We start from the raw sequence: 24,908 nt of genomic DNA, 5'->3' as shown, positions 1-24,908 counted from the left end.
TTGGTTTCAGACCCCCACTTTTCCTAATCTCTGTGCAGGACTCGAATCCACCCCACCCCATTTTGACTTCGATGATGAAACTGGGATAGTGCCGAAGGTGGGCAAAGTGGGAATTACTTTGCCCACCTTCGGCACTATCCTCTTTTACAGCTAGAGAAACTGAAGCTTTTGCACTTCCTACTTTCACCACAAACCTTCATCTACCCCCCAACAACACATATACCACAACAACATACACTTTTGAGGAGGCATTTCCGGAATTTCAGTGTTAGGAAGGGCTTGAGAGCAGCATTGTGGTTGGAAGTGTGCGCCGTGGAATTGGTCTTGACACTGCAAGTTCATCATTTTTCCTTTTTGTTGCCTATTACAAACACCAAAGTTTTCTAAAGATACTTTATTCACCTTTATAGCATGATTCATAATATTTTCAATTATCCGTATGAAAAATTATGAAAGGGCTAAAGCGTCTCCAAGCTGCTGGTTCTTGGAGGTGCCATTGCCTCATCCCATTAAAAAACATATCAGACCGCCCGCAAGCCACCCCAAAATCTCTTGTACTCTGTAGCTTCACTTAAAGGAGGAAGACCCTATGCGAAGGCTACTTAAATTCCCAGGCTCCAGGTCCCTAAGAGAGGTTATTTCCCCTTAGGTCCGTGAGTTGCTCTTAGAGGAAGGGGAGCCAGAGTCAGGCCCAGCGAAATTCGCGGGGGGAGGGGCGAAGGTCGGCAGCGGCCTTCCTAGGGCTTCCTTCAACCCCGCCTTGCCTGCCATTCAAGTCCCAAATTTTCGCAGTACTGGTTAAAGTTTCACTTTGGCCCGCCTCCGTCACTCACCTGATTATATGTTTATGAGTCAAAGGGCGGGGTCAAGAGGGTACCAAGAGTTTATTGGTTGGTATGCACGCTTGTCGACAGTGTACCGCCCCCTGTCTCGGGAAGCTCCCTCGTCAATGGCTTCTCACCTCGTCCATCTTCAAGGTTTCCTTCTTCGTATTGGCCTAGGGACACGCCTGTCCGGTCCCTGGCTCGTCTTCGTTGGTGACAGTGCCGAAAAAGGCCCACCTTTCTCCAGAGGATTGGCGGATCCGTGCACACACAGCCCACCCTTGATTGTAGGCGTAATTGTGCCATTGGCCGGGGCCCCCGCCCAGGGCGAGGAGGAGGAGGAGGAGGAGGAGCAGGAGGGTTTGGTTGAGCTGCGGCTGTTTGTCTGTTCGACACAGGCTTGGGCCCGACGGGGGAGACGGAGGTGCAGGTACCGAGCTGATGGAGCCCAGAGGGCAGGGGCGGAGGCGCCTGGGAGAGGAGAGCAGCATGGTCTGACAGCAGCGGCGGGCCTGGGCCTCCGCGATGGGGTTAGAGAGGTCCATGGAAGAGGGGAGAAGGGGGCCGGTCCCCGACAGGCCTAATGGGGGCGCTGAGGAGGGGGCCAGGCGGGCTGGGAGCCCGAAGTTGGTGAGGCCGGGTTCTGCCGGCGGCAAGGCTGCGGGCCGGCGCGCGAGGCCCAGGTCTTGGGTGAGGGCAGGGGCAGGCCTCATTGAGCAGCGCGGGGAGGGAGGAGCTGGGGGAAAGGGCCGGGGAAGCGGGTGAGGTAAGGCCATTTGCCGGGAGGTGAGGGGTCAGCCCCGACGCCTGGGCCGGGAGGATAACCGGAGCTGGTGCTCTGGAGATGTCCCATTGCTAGGGCCCAGAAGAGTTCTTAGTTGGGTAAGAGACATGCTTTTTCAGGGAAAGTGACTATTATTAAAATAACTAGGGTGCCCCAGAGTTGAGCCGAGAGGATTTGAGTTCAGTGAAGCAAATGAAGAATGCTTTCCTAATCTAGAAGGCTAAAGTAATTGTGTAAATGGAAGCCGGGCGCAGTATCAGTTATGGGAGCTTCTGGGAATGCTCAAAGATGGGCCGGAGGCTCTGGGGTTTGGGAGGCCCTTCTCTTTTGTTACGATTAAGTGTTGAGATGTGGTAACTTGAAGTTTTTGGAACGTCCAGGGTAGCTAGTGAAAACAAACGTATTTTTTTTTTCCTGTGACTGTTGGCTATTCCAAACTCAACCCCTACACTTTCCCTTGGATTCATCTGGAGGGTGCAGTCTGTTTCTTCTTACCAACCTCAGCTGGTTTAGAGAGGCAGTCCTGTGTAAGAGCTAAGAAGTTGGATTTGGGGGAGGGTGTTTGTTTTCTCACTTAATAATGTGGACTGTAGTGGATGCTATATCTCTAACCTAGAAGAGGGGAATCAGTGAACTAATCTGCCCTGGAAAGGGGCTTAGGGATTCCCCAGCCACCAAAAAGAGATCTTCCAACCATAGTTGGAGAAACTTTTTAGGACTTAGACTTGGGTATTTCCCAGACAGGTGATGTTTAGGTGGAACCAAGCCTGGAAATATGAAGTGATATAACTGAGGAAGGGATTTGGGGAAGAGAGATTCTTTTCCACAAAGTTGGCATCACCAGTTTTTGGTTTACTCTTCAGCAAACAACAAGGCACTTGGGGAAAGGGGTGTGAGTAGGGAAAAGGAAGATGGATTACTAAGGCACAAGAGTCCCCTCCTTCCATAATTTTTAATGGTCTGAACTCCTTAGTCTGCCATAGATTGGAGCCTATTGGGTTTCCCCTTATAATACTTCCTTCTTTTCCCTTTTATACCACTATATTTTATAACTACGTTTCTTCTTAATGTCAAAAATAATACATGTTTTTAAATATTCAAGCTGTACAGAAGAGTAAAAACTAAATCCTCCCACACATACTCACTCAATGTACTTCATCCAGAAAGGTCAGAGATAAGAGACAGCAGGTCAGTCTAATCCTGCCTTTTGCTTCGGGGGATGTGCCACCAGAGGCAATTCTGTTTTCATGTTCCCACCAAACTCTGGTCTGTCAGTCTTTTCAGTTTTCCCTTCTGGGGTGATACTCTGTTATTTATTGTGCTGCCTTCACAGTTCATTTTGTCTTGCTCCTGTCAATTTCAGACAAAGAGCTGTACTCTGGGTTATCCCTCACCTTCTTAACACATACCCCAGTTGTGCACTGGGTATCCTAGAAAGTGTTCAAATAGATGGCCAAATCTTTTTTCTTTTTTTTTCTTTTTTTTTTTTTAATTGTCAGTTTTTATTAATTTCTTTTTTTTTAATATTTTATTTATTTATTTTTTTAGGGAGGGGAGGGGGGAGATAGAGAGAGAGAGAGAGAGAGAGAGAGAGAAACATCAATGTGCGCTTGCTGGGGGTTATGGCCTGCAACCCAGGAATGTACCCTGGCTGGGAATCGAACCTGGGACACTTTGGTTCCCAGCCCGTGCTCAATCCACTGAGCTACGCCAGCCAGGGGTCCTTTTTTCTTTTATGGGCAGGAAAAATAACATTACAGAGAATCATTTTGTTTGGGGGAACTATTGGCATCTCTGCTAACATGAGAAATTTGAGACCTCTTCTGGTTCAGGGTTTCTGTGTGTTTAGATTATATGACTGTCCCTTCATTATCCCAAAAGAAGATCATGGTTCTCTGAAGGGTCCCTTGTATTTTTCTTTCTATGAGTAGCTCCAGAGTTTCTCTGGATGTGAAATTGGTTGTCCTTTAAACCTCAGTACAGCTGGGGCATTTCATACTACCTCCTTATTGAATTTGCCCTTACTGGCTTTAGAAGCCCTCTAATAAATATGCCCAGCCTTTGTACAGAAATCTCAACTGTTGTCCCCCCAGGAGCTTTTATTTTCTCTCCTTCAAAGCCAGCCCTAGAAAAATTGTAGGGGCGGGGGGGAGAGAAAGTTTTAAATCCTTTCTAAAGTTTGCCATTTTTTTACACCCGGGTGATATCCTGTCACTTTCTTTACTTTTTGGTCTTTTCTATATCCCCCTTAATCAAAGCCTGCCTTTAAGAAATGATCTGGAATTGCTTCATATTAAGGTGTAATATAGTCACCTAAAGTATTAATTTTTCCAAGGGCTTTTGTTTCATAAGGAGCTAAGGAGTGGAATTATCAATATAGAATTTCAAACATCAACCTTCAGTTACAAAAACTTACTTGGAGAGCTCCCCCATTGCCCTTGAAGTAATACTTTGTATCTTCTAACTCTCACTTTGCCCAGGAGCAAGAATTGCTCTTCTATAGTTAGCTTGTTTGTGTGCATGGATAAGAATTTGACTTCTGAGAAGGCAGAGGGTAGGAGAAGCAAGTGTATACCTCCTATTCCTAAGGCATTTCAGATTGGAAAGTAACCAAAGTGTAAGACAATGAACTTGAGGAAATGAAACAGCCTGCCAGGAGAAAGGATACCTTAAAACCTTACACAGTACACTCCCACTTCCCAAGAATGTTTTAGGAAAGATTTAGTCATTGACTGAGCAGTAACTAAACTAAGTAAGGAGCCACCCAGGTGAGCAAAGTCTGTGTAGATTTATGAGCCAGGCTGTAGCTTCTGTTTAGGGACCATGGGTACCTTTTCAGAGTGTCCTCAAGTTCTGTGGTGCTATGTTTTTTTCTTTTCTTTTCTTTTCTTTTCTTTTCTTTTCTTTTCTTTTCTTTTCTCTTCTCTTCTCTTCTCTTCTCTTCTCTTCTCTTTTCTTTTCTTTTCTTTTCTTTTCTTTTCTTTTCTTTTCTGTGTGTGTTTCTGTAATTCAAGAATTAATAGAGATAATGACCCAAAGTTAACTGAACATTAACATCAACCTTCAGGGAACTTTGTATTTACCCGCAGTTGCTTCAGTGTCCAGGTGGGAGGCCCACATGCTGGGTGTGATTAGGCCATTTGAGGCATAATAACGGGTGACAGGAAAAGCAGTTAGCCCATCTGAGTTGCAACAGTGCCTTGTGGGCTGGGTCCCAAGGGGGCCCTCCATCCAAGGGAGATCACAAAGGGGCCAGGGAGAGAACTGGTTCTCTGAGGCTGACTCAAAACATTCCTAAATGGAACTGAGTAGAAAGCTGTCCAGGTGGCACAGAAGGGGAAGAGGAGATGGAGGAGGGAAGCAGGATTGCTCTGACCTTACTTAATTTAGGAAGCATTCACTGAACACCTACTAGGTATGAGATGTTGTGCTCTGCTCTGGAGATTCAAGATGACAACAAATAGTCACACTTTTTGAGAAGCTCATAGTTTAAAACTCATATGACATAATAAATGTTGTGATAGTAATACAGTCTTAATACTATGGGACCCCAGAGAAAGCAGTAATGAATACTGCTGGGGTGAGAGGGTAATTATGCAGTTTCTTAGTGAAGGTGACATTTGAGGTTGGCCTTAAAAGATACATTAGGAGTTTGTAAGCAGACAAGGTGTAGAAGGGCATACCAATCTTTCCTAGGTCAATAATAAGGAGTTTGCACTACCATGCTGATAAGAGATAAGTATGCTTTCTGCCTCTTGGGGAAATATAAGAGAGAGTAGGGGAAGTGAAAGGACTCTCATTTAAGCCAGTTACTCATTGGTTAATATTGGATCAACACAATGAAAGAACTGAGCCAAACAGTGGAACTCTCAATTCAAGATTTTGATAATTGAGGATCTAAACAAAGTTTGAGAGTTAAAGGTGTTTACTGGCTTCTGTCCTATCTTTTCTACTCAGTAAATCTCTCCTATTAATCCCAAGGCCCATTGAATTCAGCAGAAGTTACCACTTCTTTCCCTATTGCCTTCCATTAAATTGCTTCTTTCAACTGTCCTGTCAGGGGTTGGTCAAGACCTTCTACAAAGGCATAATAATGAGTGAGTCCTTTTGTCAGAAGGGTATGGGACTGGATCCCAGTTCCCAGGGAAGGATTATGTCCTCCTAACTTTTTAGTGCCAAAGGAAGTACTTATCTAAACTGAATAGAGGCAGAAACTCTATCCCATCTAAGTTCTTGTTCCTCTCCCATGCCCTCTTCAGAGTTCAGTATCTATTGTTTCCTTAAGGGGTATAGTGGTATAATAGTAGCAAGAAAGAGTACCTGACGAGGAGTACTAGTTAGAGAAGATTTGCTACTAAGCAGCTGTGTGACAGCTGATAACTATCTGTGTGGTAATGCCAGGCAAGGTGATTAATTGTGCCTTGGTTTCCTCACCTGTAAAATACAGAGACAGGATTAGATGACCTTTTGATTGCCTCTTAATACAGCAAACTGACCCTATAGGGCTGACATTTGGGAGTGGGCTACACTCCAGTGGCTATGTACTTGAAACTCAGTTTCTATTGTTTGGTGATAGGCTTCTGGAGGCTTCATGTGTGGCAGGCATAGGGACTCAAAGCTACCAAGTGAAAGGGGGCCAAAGGAACAGAGTTGTGCTCTAGCTGGGATCAGCAGACTGAGAAACCCTTCCTATTCATACTTTCCTTCCCTGCTGGTAGAGCTGCCCACCTAAAGAACCTTGCCCCTTTGTCCTGACCGGTGTGCTCAATTGGTTTGGTGTCATCCTACAAAGTGAAAGATGGCCAGTTTGATTCCCAGTCAGGGTACATGTCTGGGCTTTGGGTTCAATCCCTGGTTGGGCGTGTATAAGAGGCAACTGATTAATGTTTCTCTCTTGCATGGATGTTTCACTGTCTTTCTCCCTCTCTCCCCCTCTCTAAAATAATAAATTAATTTTAAAAAAAGAACTTACCCCTTCATCCTCTCTCTCCCTGCTCCCCAGTGGGCTGATGCCATGGTTAAGCCTCAGCCCTCCCTAGTTAATGGGCATTTGATAGTCACTCTTGTGGAGCTGCACTTTATTTTTCTTAATCCTTACCTGAGGATACATTTATTGATATGTGAGAGAGAGAGACAAACATCATTTGATTGCCTCCCATACGTGCCCGACTGGTGAATGAACCCATAACCTAGGTATGTGCCCTACCAGGGATCAGACCTTTTGGTGTGCAGGAAAGATGCTCCAACTGACTGAACCACCCGGCCAGAGCATGGAGTTGCACTTCCAACAGAAGTGAAATCTGGTTTCTTCTCTTCTGAACTGAAAGGGTTGAAAGGAAGAATAACTTCCTTATCTTCCACTTTATATTTTTTGCCTCAGGATTGGAGCTAATAATCATCACACTACTTGAGTGGTTGGCTGTGGTTTATTACCTTTACATAAACCTTTATTACCTTCGAATGGATCATTTGCCCACTGTCAATTCTTAGTAAAGTATCACCTCCAGAACAGTAGAGAAGTCAATTGAATCTTACATGTATTATTTCATTTCTGTACCCCTGATTTTTTTTTTTTAAAGCTTAGCTATTGAATAAAAAGCATGATACCCTTGTGAGTACTTTGGGATTAAAGATCAAGGCACCGTGATGGGCAGCCCATTAATTACTGTGAACAGGGAAGGTGGGACATACTCAGGGTGACACATTGGGGTAGGAGGTAATCTTTCTTTTTTCTTTTCCTTTTTTAAGATTTTATTTATTTGTTTAGAGAAAAAGGAAGGGGGAGACAAAGAGAAGGAGAGAAACATCAAGGTGTGGCTGCCTCTCACATGGCCCGTACTGGTGACCTGGCCTGTAACCCAGGCATGTGCCCTGACTGGGAATCGAACTGGTGACCCTTTGGTTCACAGCCTGAGCTCAATCCACTGAGCTACACCAGCCAGGGCAGTTGATTCTTGTATGTGCCCTGATGGGGGGTAGAACCTGCAACCTTGGCATATCAGACCAACGCTCTAACCAACTGATCTATCCAGCCAGGGTGGAAGGTGGCCTTTTATAACCCAGTAGTTACCAATCTCTGATAATCCCAGGTTGCTTAGTAGCAAGAAATTTTGCTGATTGTGTGTCTGGGCTCTGGTTTAAGTTACTGTCTGTGTGGGTTAGTGACCAGGGCTTTGCAACCTGAGTGTGTCTGTGACTGTTACCTATCTTCACACTTCCCCAATTCCCTACTCTTTTCCCAGGCCTCGAATGAGGTGTCTGCCCATGAGAATTCAGTCTACTCTTATATTTTCATTTTCTAGAATCGTAACATTAAGGCTTAGTGTTCCACCCTTTAGATTATATGTTTGAAATAGATAAAAAGGTAAAGGAATAAATAAATTGAAGAATCTAGTGACTTTTCCTGTTTCTTTTTTTAATTTTTATTTATTGATTTTAGAGAGAGAAACATCAATTTGTTCCTGCACCCTTTTATGCATTCATTGGTTGATTCCTGTACGTGCCCTGACCAAGGATCAAACCTGCAACACTGGCTTATCAGGATGATGCTCTAATCAACTGAGCTACTTGGCCAGGGCTCCTGTTGTTTAGGGGTGTAGTGTATATTATATCACTCACCTAAATGACACTTGATCAGTTTATCATCTGTACTTTTTTTCTTCTTTTTTGTTTTATGTAGTTATTTTTCTATTGTGACATGTTTTCAGTTTTTAAAAAATTTTTTTATTTTATTGATTTTTTTAAGAGAAAGGAAGAGATAGAGAAAAAGAAAAGATCAATTTGTTGTTCCACTTAAAGTGCAGAGTTCTATGATGGCCCATCCTCTTTTCCTGTGAAACAATGTATGTGAGCCACACAAATGTTTTTAAAAATAATTCATCCTCACAGATGCTGAGAAACCCTAAGAGAAACAAATTTGTTAAATGTACCCAGAACTTTGGAATTGAGTTCAAATTCTGCTTTTTGCCACTGGCTCCCCACAACTCTCCAATTTCATCCTTTAGATAGGAAGCTGGGGCGCAGAAAGACAAAAAAGGAGTGAGTAGCCTAAGATCACAGTGAGGTAACAGGGAAGACAGGGGATAAAAATCAGGCTTGCTTGATGATAAAGCCCTTACACTACACAGGACTGCCTCTAGTTTTGCTTCCTGTTTGCATAGTAACTCCGTAACTTCAATAGCAGGGTTGGAGAATCCTTTCACCCCTGGAAAGCTATACTCAGCCCTCCTCTTAATTTTATCTGGGAGTGAAATTAACTATGGCCTATAGGCTGGCTAGAGGCTAGACTTCCTCCCATACCCTACTAACCTATCCTTTCAATTTCAGGCCTCTCTAAAGCATTGTTTTTAAAACATTTTTATCACAGCTAACATTTTTTTAAAAAACACATTTTGCATCATAATTTAGTGTGTGTGTACATACGCAAGTGACATGTTCATAGCCTGATTCTTACGCTTACTCTTTGCAATATACTTGATTTTTTTTAATATACTGATCATGATCCACCAAGTGATTTCAAGGTCACTATTGGCTTATAGACACCATCTGAGAAATACTACTCTAAAGGTTTGAGGGCGAAAACAGCTAAAGGACTGTTTAAGAACTGTTTAATATTTGTTAAGAAGCTAATTAATACTGAATTTTGTAGTACTGGTTCCCAGAATTTTGGATTTCTGGACCAATAAACTTAAAATTGGAGTTTTATTTTTCCAAGTAGTTATATTTAGAAAGTTTACTACTGCCTGTCACCATTATTTTTTTAAGCATGTAAAAAAAAACAAACACTTGCTTAGAAAACTATTTTTAAAAATATATTTCCTCCGTGGCTGGTGTGGCTCAGTGGATTAAGGGTGGGCTGTGAACCAAAGGGTGGCCAGTTCAACTCCCAGTCAGGGCACATGCCTGGGTTGTGGGCCAGGTCAGGTCCCCAGTAGGGGGCGTGTGAGAGACAACCACACGTTGATGTTTCTCTTCCTCTCTTTCTCCCTTCCTTCCCCTCTGTCTAAAATAAATAAATAAAATCTTTTAAAACATATATATGATATATATATATATTTCCTTTTACAAATTATGTAGAATGAAAAAAATCTGAATCCTTCACATGCCACTTTCCTCAGTCCTACTCTCTTCAGAGGTAACCACTGTTAACAGATAGGTATGTATCTTTCCATACCTTTTTCTATGTAAAATTTTCTTTTTTACAGAAATAGAATCCAACATGTGTTTTAGCCTAAAACTTTTTAAGATTTTATCTATTTTTTAGAGGGGAAGGAGGGAGAGAGGAAGAGAAATGTTGATGTGTGAGAGAAACATCAATCAGCTGCATGCCCCCAACCAGACCTGGCCGGGGACCTGGCCTACAACCCAGGCATGTGCCCTAACTGGGAATCGAACCGGCAGCCTTTCAGTTGGCAAGCTGGCACTGAACCCCTAGAGCCACACCAACCAAGGCTAGTCTACAACTTTTTTTTTAACTTCACAGTGGGTCTGAGAGTTTTTTTCATGCAACATATATATTTGAGAGAAAATTGATTCTAAGAAAGAAATTAGAAATCTTGTTATAAAGAATACTCTAAGTCAGGGGTGTCAAACTCATTTTCACCAGGGGCCACATCAGCTTTGAGGTTGCCTTCAAAGGGCCTAATATAATTTTAGAACTGTATAAATGTAACTACTCCTTAACAGTTAAGCGAGAGCTCGGCACTGCCGCTGGGTGGAAATAAGGTTCCAGGCCGGATAAAACAAGGTAGAGGGCTGGATTTGGCCCACGGTCCTTGTGTTTGCCACTTGTGCTTTAAGTTGAATAAATTTAGCTTTATGAGAAACTTGCTATATTGTCTTTATTTTTATCATTTCATGTTAGACCAGTGAAAACTTCATCACAAATGGCACATGTGGATCTGGATTCTTAGGACTCACTGGCCTAGGGTGCAGTAGAATACCCAGTAGGGTCAGGGTAATTCGTTCCATTTTTTCTTTCTTACTGTAGTATACTTTGGAACTATTCTGAGTTCTCACGTCTCTGCCAACTTTCTCTTTACACTTTTTTTCCTATCTCTTTTATATCATGGCTGCCTTTTAGGAATATATTGACAACTAATACTGAATTATACTTTGGTATATTAAATTGATCTTTTCTTTGAATTAGAGCCACTCATTAGCAATACCTATCGTATTTATTAGCACTATGCTAAATAAATTTTCACTTAATCCTCATAGCCACTCTATGAAGTAGATATTTTTCCCATTTTATAAAACTGAAAGTTAAGGTTTGGGCAGAAAAATTTTCTTGATGCATATTAATGATTAGTAGCTTAGTAGCCATTTGAGCACTTTAGGTCAAATACTCAGAGTTCTTTATATACATATATTATCTCATTTAATCCTTACAACAACCTTATGAAGGAGGTCCTCATAAGGCTATTATCATCCATTTTACAGATGAGAAAATGAATATATAAATAAGATTTAGTAACTGGCCCAAAGTTTCACAACTAGTAAGCAGAACTGTAAAAGGAACCCGATTAATTGGACTCCATGGCCTTTGTCCCTCCGCACTGCCTCCCGTAAGATGTTTCTGTCTCTTCTGTCTTTACTGTCTCTTCTGACTTTACTGGGATTGCAAAAATGTTTAACCTTGATTTGGTTCCAGAACAACTTGCTATAATGACAAAATAATGTTTCCCCACATGTACCAGAGTATGATGTTTGTGGAGTCACTAGTCACCCTTGGAGGAGGGAAAAGATTAATTTGAACAAGCAAAGTACAACCCAAGCAATGCCTAGGCTTTAGAGAGGTTTTGTACTCTCTGATCATACTAATTCATTTTTGAATGTCCTGGTTCCTTTCCCCTCAGGGTCAGGATGATGAAATACTCAGGTTTAGATGATTAGGCTCCCGAAATCTCAGCTTCTCTCTTCTTCCTCTCTTTCTCTCTCTCTGCCTCCTCCAGCACGATCCCCTGCAGATTCCTGATGTGTTTAGAAGGTACACCTCCTTTCTCTGCCTCTAATTTGGAGGGCTACAGCTACAGCTGTTGGGCCAGTCTAGTATGGAGGGTAATCTAATCCCTAAGCACCAGGAAGACAGCTGCAAGTTGTGAGCAGGTCAAGCCTACTGACTTTTAGACTTGAGATCGAGACTGTTTCAGTCGTGGAAAGGTGGCAGAAGCAAAATGAAAGGGCTGATACCAAATGCAAACTGTTGATTGTGTTTCTCTGCTTACCTTTGGCTAGAAATGAGAAAGGATAGATTTTTCTGGCAATTGGACCTTGGTTAGATTTTTCAGAAATGTCAAGAAGGACTAGTCATATATGAAGGATACCGAACCAGAAGATACACCCCCAGTGTTAGAAGGGGTGACATCCCACACCCCTAGAATGAATCACTTATTTTGAAAGCTAGAAAAAAAGTACAGCAGGAGGAAGAAAAAAGACAATCCCAAAACAAGGAGATGCTAAGGATCTAGGGTACTTGTGGGTTTCAGGCCAACTAAAAGTTCATTGAAGATATAGCGGGAAGTTAATGGAAGGAATAAAGACTTTTTGCACAGTTTTCAGTCTCCCTTGGCATTTGGAGATTATGTGGTAGGGCAAACTCTACTTTGGATGCACTTATTTTATCATTCCCTACTCTTCCCACTGAGTGTCAGCTGCATGGTTACACTCAGTGGTGTAACATTTTAATGGTAGATGATTATAAGATCATAGGAGCAAAGAAATGAAGTGATTCTAGCCTTTGTCTAAAAAGTGACTGTAGTCCTAATGACCCTGTGTTTAATTTTACCTGCATTTTTTTGTCTTGCAGGACTGTTGAAGCCTGGACGTCCCCTCCCCTCCCCCCTCCCCCCTTTGCCGCTTTGTGGCATCCCCCTCCCTACGTCCTTTCCCACTCTGAAAATCTAGCCATGACTAGCAGAAGCACAGCCAGGCCCAATGGGCAGCCCCAGGCCAGCAAAATATGCCAGTTCAAATTGGTCCTGCTGGGTGAATCTGCAGTGGGGAAGTCTAGCCTGGTATTACGTTTCGTCAAAGGGCAGTTCCATGAGTACCAGGAGAGCACCATTGGAGGTGAGTATCTCAGGGAGAGGAGATTCAGTGCTTAGTAAAGCTTTTAAAGGGAGACCTAGGGACCTGACTGTGAAGCTGGACCTCTTAGCTCCCTAGAATGGAAATCCTTTATAAAACAGGAAAAAGGAACCAGAGAACCTCCATCTTTGCAGGTAGTTGACATTTGAATAAACCTCCCCCCCCCCAAAAAAAATAAAACAGGAAAAAATTGCCATAATGCCAAAAAGCAGGTGTATATTCATCCTCTTCCTTCCTAGAAGGAAATATGAAGGGCTGACCTTTGTGCACCAATAAAATCACTAATTTTTTGTGTCTTCCTCCTCCTACTTTCATCTTAATCCCAGTGAAATTCATCTTGAGCAGGGTTGGTTTGGAGCAGTGATTCATAATCAGAGACACACATCAGAATCACCTGGGGACATTTCATCCTATGCATGCTTGGGCCCTGCCCTAGATATGCTACTTGGAATTGGAGGTGGCAGAGGTGCAGGCATGTATATATGTGCATTCTGAGGCACATATCTGGTAAAATAGAGGCTGGAACTAAATACAGAAGATAAAGCTCATCTGCCATTTCCACCTATGCTACCTTCTCCCTGCCATTACCCCCAAATAGGGTGCTAATTCAAAAGGACCTTTTATGCCCTAGCTGGTGTGGGTCAGTGGATTGAGCACCAGCCTGAGAACCGAAAGTCACCTGTTCCATTCCTAGTTAGGGCACAGGCCTGGGATGCAGGCTGGATGCCCAGTAGAGGGTGTGCAAAAGGAAACCAGTCCATGTTTCTCTCCCTCAATTTCTCCTTCCCTCCCTTCCTCTTTCTCTAAAAATAAATACTTTTTTTAAAAAAAGGATATTTTATGAGAACTCCCATGTAGCTACTTCCCCGCTTGTACTAGTTACCTTGGAAATTTGGTATTCTTTGGGCCAACAGAAGATTATATGAAAAAGTAACAGCCAAATAACATGGTTAATGGTGGAACTTCCCATCAAGCTTTAAAATCTTACAAAGTTCTTAATGTGAGTTTTATCTGAAGCTTACTATCTCTGTCATTATTTCTTCTTCTATTTTGATTAGAAGAGAAATGACTCTTCTAGTCATAGTTTATAAAACTATGCAGGGCAGAAAGGAGGTGTGCCCATTCATTAGCTAGAGAAACTTCTGGTTGGAAAGACTTAGCCAAGAGCAGTTTTAATCTTGGTCCCAGGACCTATATATAAAGAGGAAAACACTAAACTGTTTCCTGTAACTGAATGGCCCAGGTCATGACTGGCCTTAGACTGAGAGTGGAGATGTTTTGAAGGGGTGTGGGATGTTCCCATTCATCCTCTCAAAAACTGCTTCTCTATTCTCTCATCCATAGCGGCCTTCCTCACCCAGTCTGTTTGCCTAGATGACACAACAGTCAAGTTTGAGATCTGGGACACAGCAGGGCAGGAGCGATACCATAGCTTGGCCCCCATGTACTACAGAGGTGCCCAAGCTGCAATTGTGGTTTATGACATTACTAATCAGGTAAGTGGGCTGAGAAGATTATCCTTTCATTTATAGCAATTAGGAGGGGGAGAGAAAACAAGCTCTCAAAATAGCAAAATTATGCTTCCAAGTGCTGAGAAGACAGGTAATAAGTTATCAGAGACGAGTGGTTTCAGTGAGGGAAGGCCACCTAGAACAGGTGAGTTTTGAGACTGGATTTTAAAGGTGATGGGCCTGGTTGGCAGTCATTCCAGCCCACCCATTTTCTTCCTCATGTTTTCCTAGGAAACCTTCGCCCGAGCGAAGACATGGGTAAAGGAACTACAGCGGCAGGCCAGTCCTAGCATTGTTATAGCCCTGGCGGGGAACAAAGCTGACCTGGCCAACAAGCGCCTGGTGGAGTATGAAGTAAGATGGCTCATAGAGTCCCTTTCTGATGCACTCCCTCTGTGCTTGGGGCCTTTTTTGTCCAAACTTGCCCTCTCTGTAAACCTCATCTGAGGACATTTATTGTTTCATTTCCCTGTTTTGCACCATGTTAAAAACAGCAACACTGTGACCCTAATGACAGCCAGGAGATTTTAGAAGAGTCAGAAGAAAATTCCAGAGTAGAGGGGTGGGTGTCTGGTGTACCAGCTGTGGGGGTATCAGTGTGAAAACAGGAAGGAGGGAGCAATTGAATTTGAGGTAAGGGCCAGAACCCAAAAGCCCCCAACCAATTTACCTTATCTCCCATAATTAAGATTCCTGATATCTGATTGTTGCATAAAGTCATCTAGACCAGGGGTTATCCTTGAGGGAGCTGTCACCAAAATATGGGTTCAGGGCTACCTGGCTCAGAGGTGCAGTTAAGGTGAGGGAACCTAGGGCTTTGCCTCACTGTGATGCTACCTGGGAGTGGAAGGGCCATACTGGTTCCTAACCTACATTCTGAGCACCACTAACCCTACCCCTTGCAGGAGGCTCAAGCATATGCAGATGACAACAGCTTATTGTTTATGGAGACCTCAGCCAAGACAGCTATGAACGTCAATGATCTCTTCCTGGCAATAGGTAAGGTCAGAGCAGCCTGAGGTCTTCCTGTCTTTTCCCTTACCTCCGGACAGGATCACTAACCCAAGACATAAGGATAAATGGAGTGTCTCCTCTTGTGAAAACTTCGGGTGTGGAAATACCTTCACTTTCCATTGTGACCTCCGTCCTTTAGCTGCAGCTTGAGCACCCTCATATTTAATGTAGTTTATAAATGGTGAGGCCTCCCATCTTCAGAATGTTCTTTCAGTATCTCATTTCTCCCTTTCCCGTTACTTCTTCCTAACGCAATAGTCTTTGTGGGGCGGGGGTGGGGGGGATGAATTAAAATCTACCATACTTTGTTCTCTTCTCTTTTTTGCCTCTAGCTAAGAAGTTGCCAAAGAGTGAACCCCAGAATCTGGGGGGTGCAGCAGGCCGAAGCCGAGGCGTGGATCTCCACGAGCAGTCCCAGCAGAACAAGAGCCAGTGTTGTAGCAACTGAGGGGGCAGCTAGCAGCAAACAAGTATGGAGCTAGCACGAAAGCTAAAAAAAATAACCTCCATTCCCACCCCTCAGCACACAGCCCCTACGGTAACAGCACACTGAGCCCTGGCTCCCAAGGGCTGCCTCCTGACAGCTCCGTCATGGCACTTTTTAACGCTTCAGCAACCAACACCAGGCAGCTGTTGCCACTGACCTCCAACCCCTACTCTGGGACTCGGGGGGGTCAGGTCTCCCAGGACTTACCTTCCAAAACCACCTTTCTTCACTTTGTATTATAGGTGCAAGACAGTGACCTACTTACCTTTCCTCCTCCTCCCCATTTTTTCAGAAAACATTTTTTTGTCTTCTGCCCTTTCTGCTTTTGGTCAACCCCTGTTCTTGATCCCCTTTTCCTCCTTTCCCCAGGATGGAGAAGGTGGTGAACCCAGGAACTGAGGAAGGAAGTTTCTAATTCAGTCACATTAAGGGCCCTGGGGGAGAGTAAGGCTCAGAGCAGGAGGGAGTAAGGAAATTTCCATTTTTGGTTTTATTTGGTTGGAATTTCTCATTTGAAAACACTGCATTATCCATGAGTCAGCCTTGTGGAAGGTGTTTCAAGGTAGAGAATGGGAAGGCAAGCGCGCAGGCACCAGGTGAGAGTCGTGTTGTTAGCTAACTGGGCAGAGGTGGAGGAGGAGGTGGAGATACAACGTCATCTATGGCTCTTGAACTCTTCCAAGGCCTAATTTCCCCTCAATCAGTCTCTTAGGTAGCTTCTCTTCCGTACTGGGGGAGACGCCAAACCCCAGAGTCCTCCAAAGAATCTTCACTGGTTGCCTGCATCTTTGGCTCTGCTGTGATCTAATTGGAGGAGGGACCAGTTTCTGATATCCATCCTCTGATTTATACGTATGCATTTTTTTTCTCTCTGGCCTTTAGGTGGCCTCAAGCCCAGCCACTATATCCCCCTGCAGTTTGCACTTTAATTGATGGTGGTTCAGTTGGGATACTTGTTTTATGGGAGTTTTGATTGATTTACCTGCCCTCTCACTTTTTTAATTAAATGGAATCCAAGATGTATATGAGGTTTGGGGAGGGACTGTAGAGAACAGTATCAGTGGCAGCTACTCAAGCCCAGTCTCCACTGCGAGCTTCCTCCAACTCCGATTCTTAACCTATATCTGTGCCAGCCTAGCTCTTGGGTGTAGGTTTGCCTTTCCTAGGGAATTAACTGAAGCAACTGGAGAGCGGTCTCAGGATAGCACAGGCCATGGAAAGGGGTGAAGAGGAGTAAGGCAAGAGGGAGGAGTTTTCTCTCCTTTCCCAGGGTTCATGTTCAATTTGATCCACCCGTTACCGTGTGTTTTCTACTTCCCTGTAAATAGGTGTGATCTTTGTTCCCACTGTACAGTCTGTTCTCCACCCCCCACCCCCCAATCAGGCCTTATTTCTTTTCTCCTTTGTTAGTATCTTCAGTTTAGTCCTTCTGTGCTTATCCCCATACTCACCCCCCATGCAACCAGTGGTTTAATCCAAATACCACTAGGGACTAGTACCACAGGCCTACTGGTGGCCACCTTATAATACCTGTCCCTGTGGAGAATGACTGGCACTGAAAATCCCCTCGCATCACCAGAAGATGTTGGTCCTTTCTAAATCTCTAGCCTCTCTTTACATCCCTCATCAGGTATTTTAGGATGTCTTTGGGAAGCCATCAAGGCACGAGAGAATTCTGAACTCCTTGTTCCAGCCTAGAGTTTTGTGAAAATTGGGGGAAGTAATGTAGGAAAGGCCTCAGTGAGGGCCTTGGTGACCTAGGATTGGAACCACTCTGCCCTTTTGGCTTGCAGACTTCCTTCTGTCCCAGAGCAGCTGAGAAATCCATGAGGCTGAGATCCTGAAGGACCTAGCTTAAGTTCTTCCCCTTAGGTCTCAATTCCCTTCCTTTTCCAGGGGCAGCCTTATTTCCTGTGGCCCTGAAACACACATACATTTTTGCCTTCCTTTCCCAGCACCCCACTAAGCCCCCAAGAACACCCAGTACATCCTTATAAGTGGAAGAACTAGGATGGTTCTCCTAAGTCTCTTAGAAATGAAGTTCTCTCTCTGTACAGCTTTCCCCACGGAGCAGGAGTGAGAACGTTTCATTGCCTTGGGTCTGGGAAACCATCTATCCAGGCTTCTCCTCCCCTCTCCACCCCCCCTTTAGGACTGGCCTTAGCTTCTGGGCCTCTCTGCTGCCTTCCTTCTACTTCCTATCAGCTCTCTGCTTTCCTTTGAGCTCTGTTGGGCTTGGGGATCTTTGTTTTTATTTCCAAGCTTTTCATTTTTCTCTTTTGATCAGTTTTTTTGGGGGGTCCTTTTTTTTTCTTCTGAGAAAGCATTTGCCTTTCCCCCCCTTCTTCCTCTTCCAACATAACAATCGTGGTAACAGAATGCGACTGCTGATTTACCGATGTATTTAATGTAAGTAAAAAAAGGAAAAAAAAGAAAAGTGTATTGGAGTGTTGCTTCTTTTTTTTTTTTTTTTACTTTGACTGATACTAGAAATTTGGAAGAAAGGGCACCCAATGTTTTATTGGATCAAAAACACACCCTCCCCTGCACCAGTTTTTGTTGTTGTTTTTTTAATCCTCATTTTTTTTTTTTGGTGGTGGGAGAAGAAGGGAGAGGGGAAACATCAATTGGTTGCCTCCATAAGTGCCCCAACCAGGGATCAAACCCAGAACCTCAGTATGTGCTCCGACCAGGGATTGAACCCACAACCTTTTGGTTCATGGGATGATGCTCCAATCAGCAAAGCCACACCAGTCAGATGACTGCATCTTGGTGCCTCCTAATTACCTCTGATCTTTTCTTGAATAGTGCAATAACCCAATTTGAAAAACTAGCTTCTTTATTACTGTTTAATCACTCCTATTCCCAAATCACTAAAGAGCTCATCAAATCTGACCATAGCTTATTTTTTCAGGTCCTCTTACAGTTAAGGGTGTATGTATATATGGGGGAGGGGGGCCATCTGTGGACCTTTGGGCAAACAGTTGATGAAATTGAAGAGGTGGAATTTGTGACTGCTTTGAAGTATTATGCAAAAATTTATGTGCATTTCTGTAGGGGAAGGGTCCTTTGCATTATTAATATCTCAGAGGGGACCATGACCTAAAGGTTTTAAAAAAACCCCACTGAACTAGCATTTCTGACTGATCATGTGGCTTTACCTCCCCACAGGAAAATTTCTCCTGAATCTGTCATTTCCTACTGTATGTGAAGCCCTTTCATCTGTCCCAGTCTAAGTGGACTGGGTGGGGAAGAATGATACAGGGAAAAGATTAGATATGGTTGCAGGAGGAGTTTTAAATTCCAAAGAATCAGAAAAACAGGGAAGAGAACTGGTGCCAAACAGATCCAGCATTCCAATCCTGTCTCTGCCAACTCATCAGTTAGGTCCTCGATCAGTTACTTAGCTGCTCTCTGTAAAATGAAGTTGAGGTTTAAAGGACAGTTGTGTGCAGCATGTGTGTGGCACACAAGGAAACCATAACTGTTTTTAGGGAAAAATGTCCATCCCAGTGGCTTCAGATGGTCCCTAACTGACTTCGTATCCTTGGGTTGAGCCTGTTTTTTAAAACTGGTAAGACAGGTCTTGCACTAGGCCTCTCCAGTGATTTAATTATACATAGTTAGGTTGGAAATCTATTTCTAAAAACTTGAGAGCCAAAATCACCTCTACAGTGTCATTTCCCCTTTGTGTATTTCTTACTACTCTCCCATGACGCCCACAACCCCTTGGTTCTTGGTAAAATCTCTAGTTCAGGAGAGCAGATCAAAGGAGGGGAAAATGATCTTCAAAAATTAAAGATAAAAACCTTAACTTAGCCCTGGCTGGCGTGGCTCAGTGGATTGAGCATGGGCTGCAAACCAGGGCATTGCAGGTTTGATTCCCAGTCAGGGCACATGCCTGGGTTGCAGGCCACAGCCCCCAGCAACCACACATTGATGTTTCTTTTCTCTCTCTCTCTCTCTCTCTCCTCCCTCCCTTCTCTCTCTAAAAATAAATAAAATCTAAAAAACAAAAAAGAACCTTAACTTAAAGTCAGGTTGTAGCTCAACCTTCTGTTCCCTAGAGGGCAATGTGGATACATTTGCCCCAGGTTCACAGCCAGCCAGACAGTCCTGCATCAAATGCTAAAGGGGGTAACAGCAAATGATTTCTATTAGTGTCCTTTGCTCTGACACTGAGTGATTATACTTTTCCCAACTTGGGATGTTAAGTCGTTGCTCTTGTTAAGTGATTTTTGACCTAACTACTGACCTAACTACTCGCCCGTGGCTGCTGTGGTTCAGTGGATTTGAGTGCCAGCCTGCGAACTGAAAAGTTGCGGGTTCGATTCACAGGCAGAGCCCGTGCCTGGGTTGCGGGCCAAGTCCCCAGTTAGGGGCATGCGAGAGGCAACCAACTGATGTTTCTGTTGCACATGGATGTTTCCCTCTCTTTCTCCTTCCCTTCCAAAATAAATAAAACCAAACAAATAAATAAATAAAAGTAAATGTTTAAACATTGACTTACTAATCAAAATAGAAAAGGCTATTCAGTGTTGCTGGTTCCATGATTTGGGGGGAAATTCAACTAGTCCAAAGAATCTCCAAGGCTTTGAACCACTATTTAAGCTTTGTTTCTGCTCTCATTCTTGTCTGTAAGAGAACTAATCACTTGACCTTGTCTCTAAAAGACAAACAGCTGTTGTAGCTGCAACAGAAGTTTGTCAAAAGCAGGGTAGGGGCGAGTCCCACCACCCGGAGAGGGCGGGCTGCATTCCGAGGCCTCCTCCAATGAACGTACCTTGAGCCTCCGCGGTAGGGGTGGCGTGGGGTGGGGCCATCTCAAAGTTGCCCACCTATTAAACCCAATCTTTGTAGTCCTCGTTACTTTCCACTGCTCGGGTTCCGACAATGGTGATGGTGCCATTCCTTGTCCCCGGGGGTAAAACAACAAAAAAAAACCCTGCTCTAGCTTCAAGCCCTGGAGGCGCCCCGCCTACTGCAGCTTCCAGGAGGCGGGCACAGCAGCTGGGAGAGGTCCGCAGCCCGCCAATGGCTGGGGGCCAGCAGAGGAACTGGACGATCCTTTAATCCCAACGTCACATCACAGCACTGGCCCCGCCCCTTTACCAGCAGTCCTGCCGTGGACCAGTCCTCCTGGCGTACATCTAACAGGGTAAGAGGGCTGGGGCCAGGAGAAGAAAAAGGAGGGGGAAGGGCTGGTGACCTAGGCGACGGCGGGGTCCTTGTCGCCCAAGGATTCTTCAAACCATGAGGACAACAAAACTGCCAGTACCTGCCTCCAATCCGGCTGTCCGGGTGCTCCTTCTGGGGCTCGAGGTGTTGCTACAAGAAACTTGTGTCAGCTCTGGGTAGTGGCATGAGACCACGTGCTTGTGCCCCTGTGCTGGACTTAGCCTTCTACCTAAAGTGCCTCTGAGGAATGGCATCTGTTATACAGCTACCTTTTCCAAAACCTGGGACATTGAACTGAGTTCACCTGCCAGTTAGCCCAGTCTGGTTCAAGTAGGCTACTGGTATTGAGGGAAGGTGGGAGGGAGTGAGGCCCATAGCCCAGAAGTAAAATGCAGACTCTGCTCCCACTTCTTTCTCCCTTGCAGTTTCTCTGCCTCACCCCCACCCCCCCCTCTTTCGCATCTCATCGGCAATTGGAACTCTTCTCACCCCTACCCAGTTGGGCCTCCTGGGGTCAGTGATCTGCTCCGTGCTGTGAAGAAGAAACTACTGCAGGGCAGAGAGCAGAAAAATTACCTTCTTCCTTCTCTAGCCCATCCCCTGACAGTCGTTAACTCCTCAATTTGCTGAACTCCCTGGATGGCATAGACAAGATAGAGGTGGGTACCTGGGTTTGGGGTCTAGGTTTTCTGTTTAGGGTGGGTGGAGAGAGGAGGACACTGCAAGGCCTTCAAAGATAATGTTAGTACCTGTTTACTGGTCACAGTGCTGTGCTAGGTAGATCTCATTTCATAGACAAGGAGGCAAGGTCAGAGCGGCTTCGTTATGTTGCCCAGAGAACAGGGCTGACCAGTGGCAGGGTGTTTCACAAACCCAAAGCAGTTCGACTCCAGAATCTGAGCTCTTTACCCCATTAGGCTGCCACCACCTTTTTCACCGTTTGTCCCTGTTTAAAAGTCAGTCTGCCTGTCAGTTGTCTTCTGACTTCAGAAATAAACCATGCCATTTTAGACCCAAAAGTAGACTGGAGGATGGGAGATGGGTGATTCGAGAAGACTCCTATTTCTCTCCTCACTCTCCCCATTCCCATTCCTTTTCATCTTGTCAGTACAGTCTGTCTCTAGTGTTCCAGCTTTTTCTCTAAGGGCTCATTTGGACTCCCATTCCTACCCTTTGGCCTCATTACCACAGAAAATCTCCATTTGACCTCCTCTGTTTCTTCCCCCGCCCACCTATTCCCTCACACTGCCCTAATATCATCCCCTCCCAGGAATTCCCATCTCGATCCCAGAATCTTCATCCTACAGGTCTGCCACAATGCTGCTGCTGCACAGAGCTGGGGTCCTGGGCCTCAGACAGGCCTGCAGGTAGGCCACCCTATCCTAGTCTCAGAGCCCCTATCTCCCCTCCCAGTATCTTTATCTGCCACGTAAGATAGTTGAGATGTTGGCCAAGAAGGAAAGAACAAGCTAGATTCCACTTGTCCCACCCATCCCTGGAGAAACTAAGTTCCAACTGAATGAACCAATGGCCAAGCAGGGAGAGGTAAACCCAGGCCTTCACTGCTCAGATGTGTGCTACTAAAAAGACCTTTTTCTCTTCCAGACTCAAGTGTACCCACTCGAGGCTCTGCACTCAGGCCTGCTCTACAAATGATTCATTTCAGCGCCAGTGCCCCAGACTTGCCTTCTCTAGAGATAACTCTAGGACCAGGGGATGGAGAGTCATGGGGACCCTGCTAGGCCTCGGGGCAGCGTTGGCCTATCATGACCACCGTTGCAGGGTAAGTGGGAAAGGAAGAGACTTCACTGTCAGAACAAAGGGATCCTAGTGAGCATCCCAGGCAAGCCAGGCTGTTACCACTGTCTTCATGTAAAGTGGAGATGAAATCTGCTACCTCCATTTCCCAGTGTCCATGACTGTGCGCATTGGCTCAGGGTAAGGTACAGTGATTTCTTCTTAATATTCTGTTCCCTTTTACCTCACCCCTTCCCTGCCTGCAGGCTGCTCAGGACTCAACACGCATATACACGAGGGAGGAAGTAAAATCCCACACCAGCCCTGAGACTAGGATCTGGGTGACTCTGGGATCTGAGGTTTTTGATGTCACAGATTTTGTGGACCTACACCCTGGGGGGCCATCAAAGCTGATGCTGGCAGCCGGGGGTCCTCTAGAGCCCTTCTGGGCCCTCTATGCTGTTCACAACCAGTCCCACATACGTGAGATACTAGCTCAGTACAAGATTGGGGAGCTGAGCCCTGAAGACAAGGCGCCATCCACCTTGAAGACCTCTGACCCTTACGCTGATGATCCTATACGTCACCCAGCTCTGAAGGTCAACAGCCAGCGCCCCTTTAATGCAGAGCCCCCCCCTGAGCTGCTAACGGAAAACTACATCACACCCAACCCTATCTTCTTCACCCGAAACCATCTGCCTGTACCTAACCTGGACCCAGACACCTATCGCCTGCATATTATAGGACCACCTGGGGGTCAGTCACTGTCCCTATCACTGGATGACTTGCACCAGTTCCCCAAGCACGAGATCACAGCCACTGTACAGTGTGCTGGCAACCGGCGCTCTGAGATGAATCAGATAAAAGAAGTAAGAGGTCTGGAATGGAGTACAGGGGCCATTAGCACTGCACGCTGGGCCGGGGCACGACTATGCGATGTGTTAGCCAAGGCTGGTCACCAACTCCGTGATGCCGAGGCCCATGTTTGCTTTGAGGGACTGGACTCAGACCCCACAGGAACTGCTTATGGGGCATCAATCCCTCTGGCTCGGGCCATGGACCCTGAAGCTGAGGTCCTGTTAGCATATGAAATGAATGGGCAGCCTCTGCCTCGTGACCATGGCTTTCCTGTGCGGGTGGTGGTTCCTGGTGTGGTGGGTGCCCGCCACGTCAAATGGCTGGGTAAAGTGAGTGTGGAACCAGAGGAAAGTTACAGCCACTGGCAGCGGCGAGATTACAAAGGCTTCTCTCCATCTGTGGATTGGGATTCTGTAGATTTTGACTCAGCTCCATCTATTCAGGAACTTCCTGTCCAGTCAGCCATCACAGAGCCCAAGGATGGGGAGATCATAGAGTCAAGAGAGGTGACTGTCAAAGGCTATGCATGGAGTGGTGGTGGAAGGGCTGTGGTCAGGGTGGATGTGTCTCTGGATGGGGGCCTAACCTGGCAGGTGGCTGAGCTGGATGAGGAGAAACAGTGCCCCCGAAAGGCCTGGGCCTGGCGGCTATGGCAACTTCAAGCCACTGTGCCACCTGGGAAAAAGGAATTGAACATTGTTTGTAAGGCTGTTGATGACAGCTACAATGTGCAGCCAGACACCGTGGCCCCAATCTGGAACCTGCGAGGTGTGCTCAATAATGCCTGGCACCGTGTCCACGTCCGTGTCGCCCCATGAGAAGGTGAAATGGAACCATCTACTTCCCAGAACCACCTTCTCAATGCCTTTCCACACCCATCCTTTAGCGTCATTTCCACAGCAAAGCCTTTCCCACCATCTCTCCACTCCTTGGATCAGAATCTTGTACTATGCTTTCCTCAGCCACACATAGGTACACAGGCAAAACCCTCTTTTGATACTGCTTCATGTTTCTGGCCACTGACCCTGTGCCAGGAGGTGAGAGTCATCAGAGAAAGGGGCTAGAAGTGGGAAAAGTATTTCCGGAAACAAGCATTATTTTCTCTTCCTCCTGCACCTCCACTTCTAATGTTTATCACCACTGAAGCCTTTTATTTTGCTTTTCTTCTTGGATTCTTCAGAGAATGTGGATATATGTAAGCTTAAAAAGTAGCTATGTGACTTTCTATTGTCTCTTTGGGTTGCCAGGGGTATGAGTAGTGCAACCCTCTCCCTTTATTATTACACTTTTATAAATATTTCAATAAAACATCTGTTTAAGACTACAACACTAAAAAATGATTTTGGGGACCCCTTGAGACTGAGTGAGCATGTTGCCCCAGGGAGGTGCACTGGTACTGGGATGTGCAGTGAGAAAGATAATTCAAA

The 24,908-nt window shown here is 45.2% G+C and overlaps 2 protein-coding genes across 9 annotated transcripts; both read left to right on the top strand.

Moving 5' to 3' along the window:
• Positions 1-948: 948 nt before the first annotated feature.
• Positions 949-18,140, top strand: RAB5B (RAB5B, member RAS oncogene family). Of its 2 annotated transcripts, none has more exons than XM_028531726.1 (6): positions 949-1,254; positions 12,416-12,678; positions 14,041-14,192; positions 14,439-14,561; positions 15,113-15,206; positions 15,554-18,140. In XM_028531726.1, exons 1-6 carry the CDS (start codon positions 950-952, stop codon positions 15,667-15,669), a joined length of 1,053 nt encoding a protein of 350 aa, XP_028387527.1. In that variant the 5' UTR covers position 949; the 3' UTR covers positions 15,670-18,140. The 2 variants fall into 2 exon arrangements, with proteins under 2 accessions (XP_028387527.1, XP_035874740.1); XM_036018847.1 differs by lacking the exon at positions 949-1,254 and adding an exon at positions 11,567-11,596.
• Positions 18,141-20,192: 2,052 nt separating this feature from the next.
• Positions 20,193-24,818, top strand: SUOX (sulfite oxidase). 7 transcript variants are annotated; one of them, XM_036018842.1, is made up of 5 exons: positions 20,193-20,866; positions 21,312-21,545; positions 22,157-22,253; positions 22,492-22,669; positions 22,890-24,818. In XM_036018842.1, exons 3-5 carry the CDS (start codon positions 22,204-22,206, stop codon positions 24,297-24,299), a joined length of 1,638 nt encoding a protein of 545 aa, XP_035874735.1. In that variant the 5' UTR covers positions 20,193-20,866; positions 21,312-21,545; positions 22,157-22,203; the 3' UTR covers positions 24,300-24,818. The 7 variants fall into 7 exon arrangements, with proteins under 7 accessions (XP_035874735.1, XP_035874738.1, XP_035874737.1 ...); XM_036018845.1 differs by lacking the exon at positions 21,312-21,545 and having other exon boundaries at positions 22,194-22,253; XM_036018844.1 differs by lacking the exon at positions 20,193-20,866 and having other exon boundaries at positions 20,893-21,539; positions 22,194-22,253.
• The last annotated feature ends 90 nt before the right edge of the window (positions 24,819-24,908 follow it).

The sequence above is a fragment of the Phyllostomus discolor genome, chromosome 2, assembly GCF_004126475.2.
Source record: "Phyllostomus discolor isolate MPI-MPIP mPhyDis1 chromosome 2, mPhyDis1.pri.v3, whole genome shotgun sequence".
NCBI lineage: Eukaryota > Metazoa > Chordata > Mammalia > Chiroptera > Phyllostomidae > Phyllostomus > Phyllostomus discolor.
Note: the sequence above shows the minus strand (reverse complement) of the source record. Positions and strands in the feature narration are given on the sequence as shown.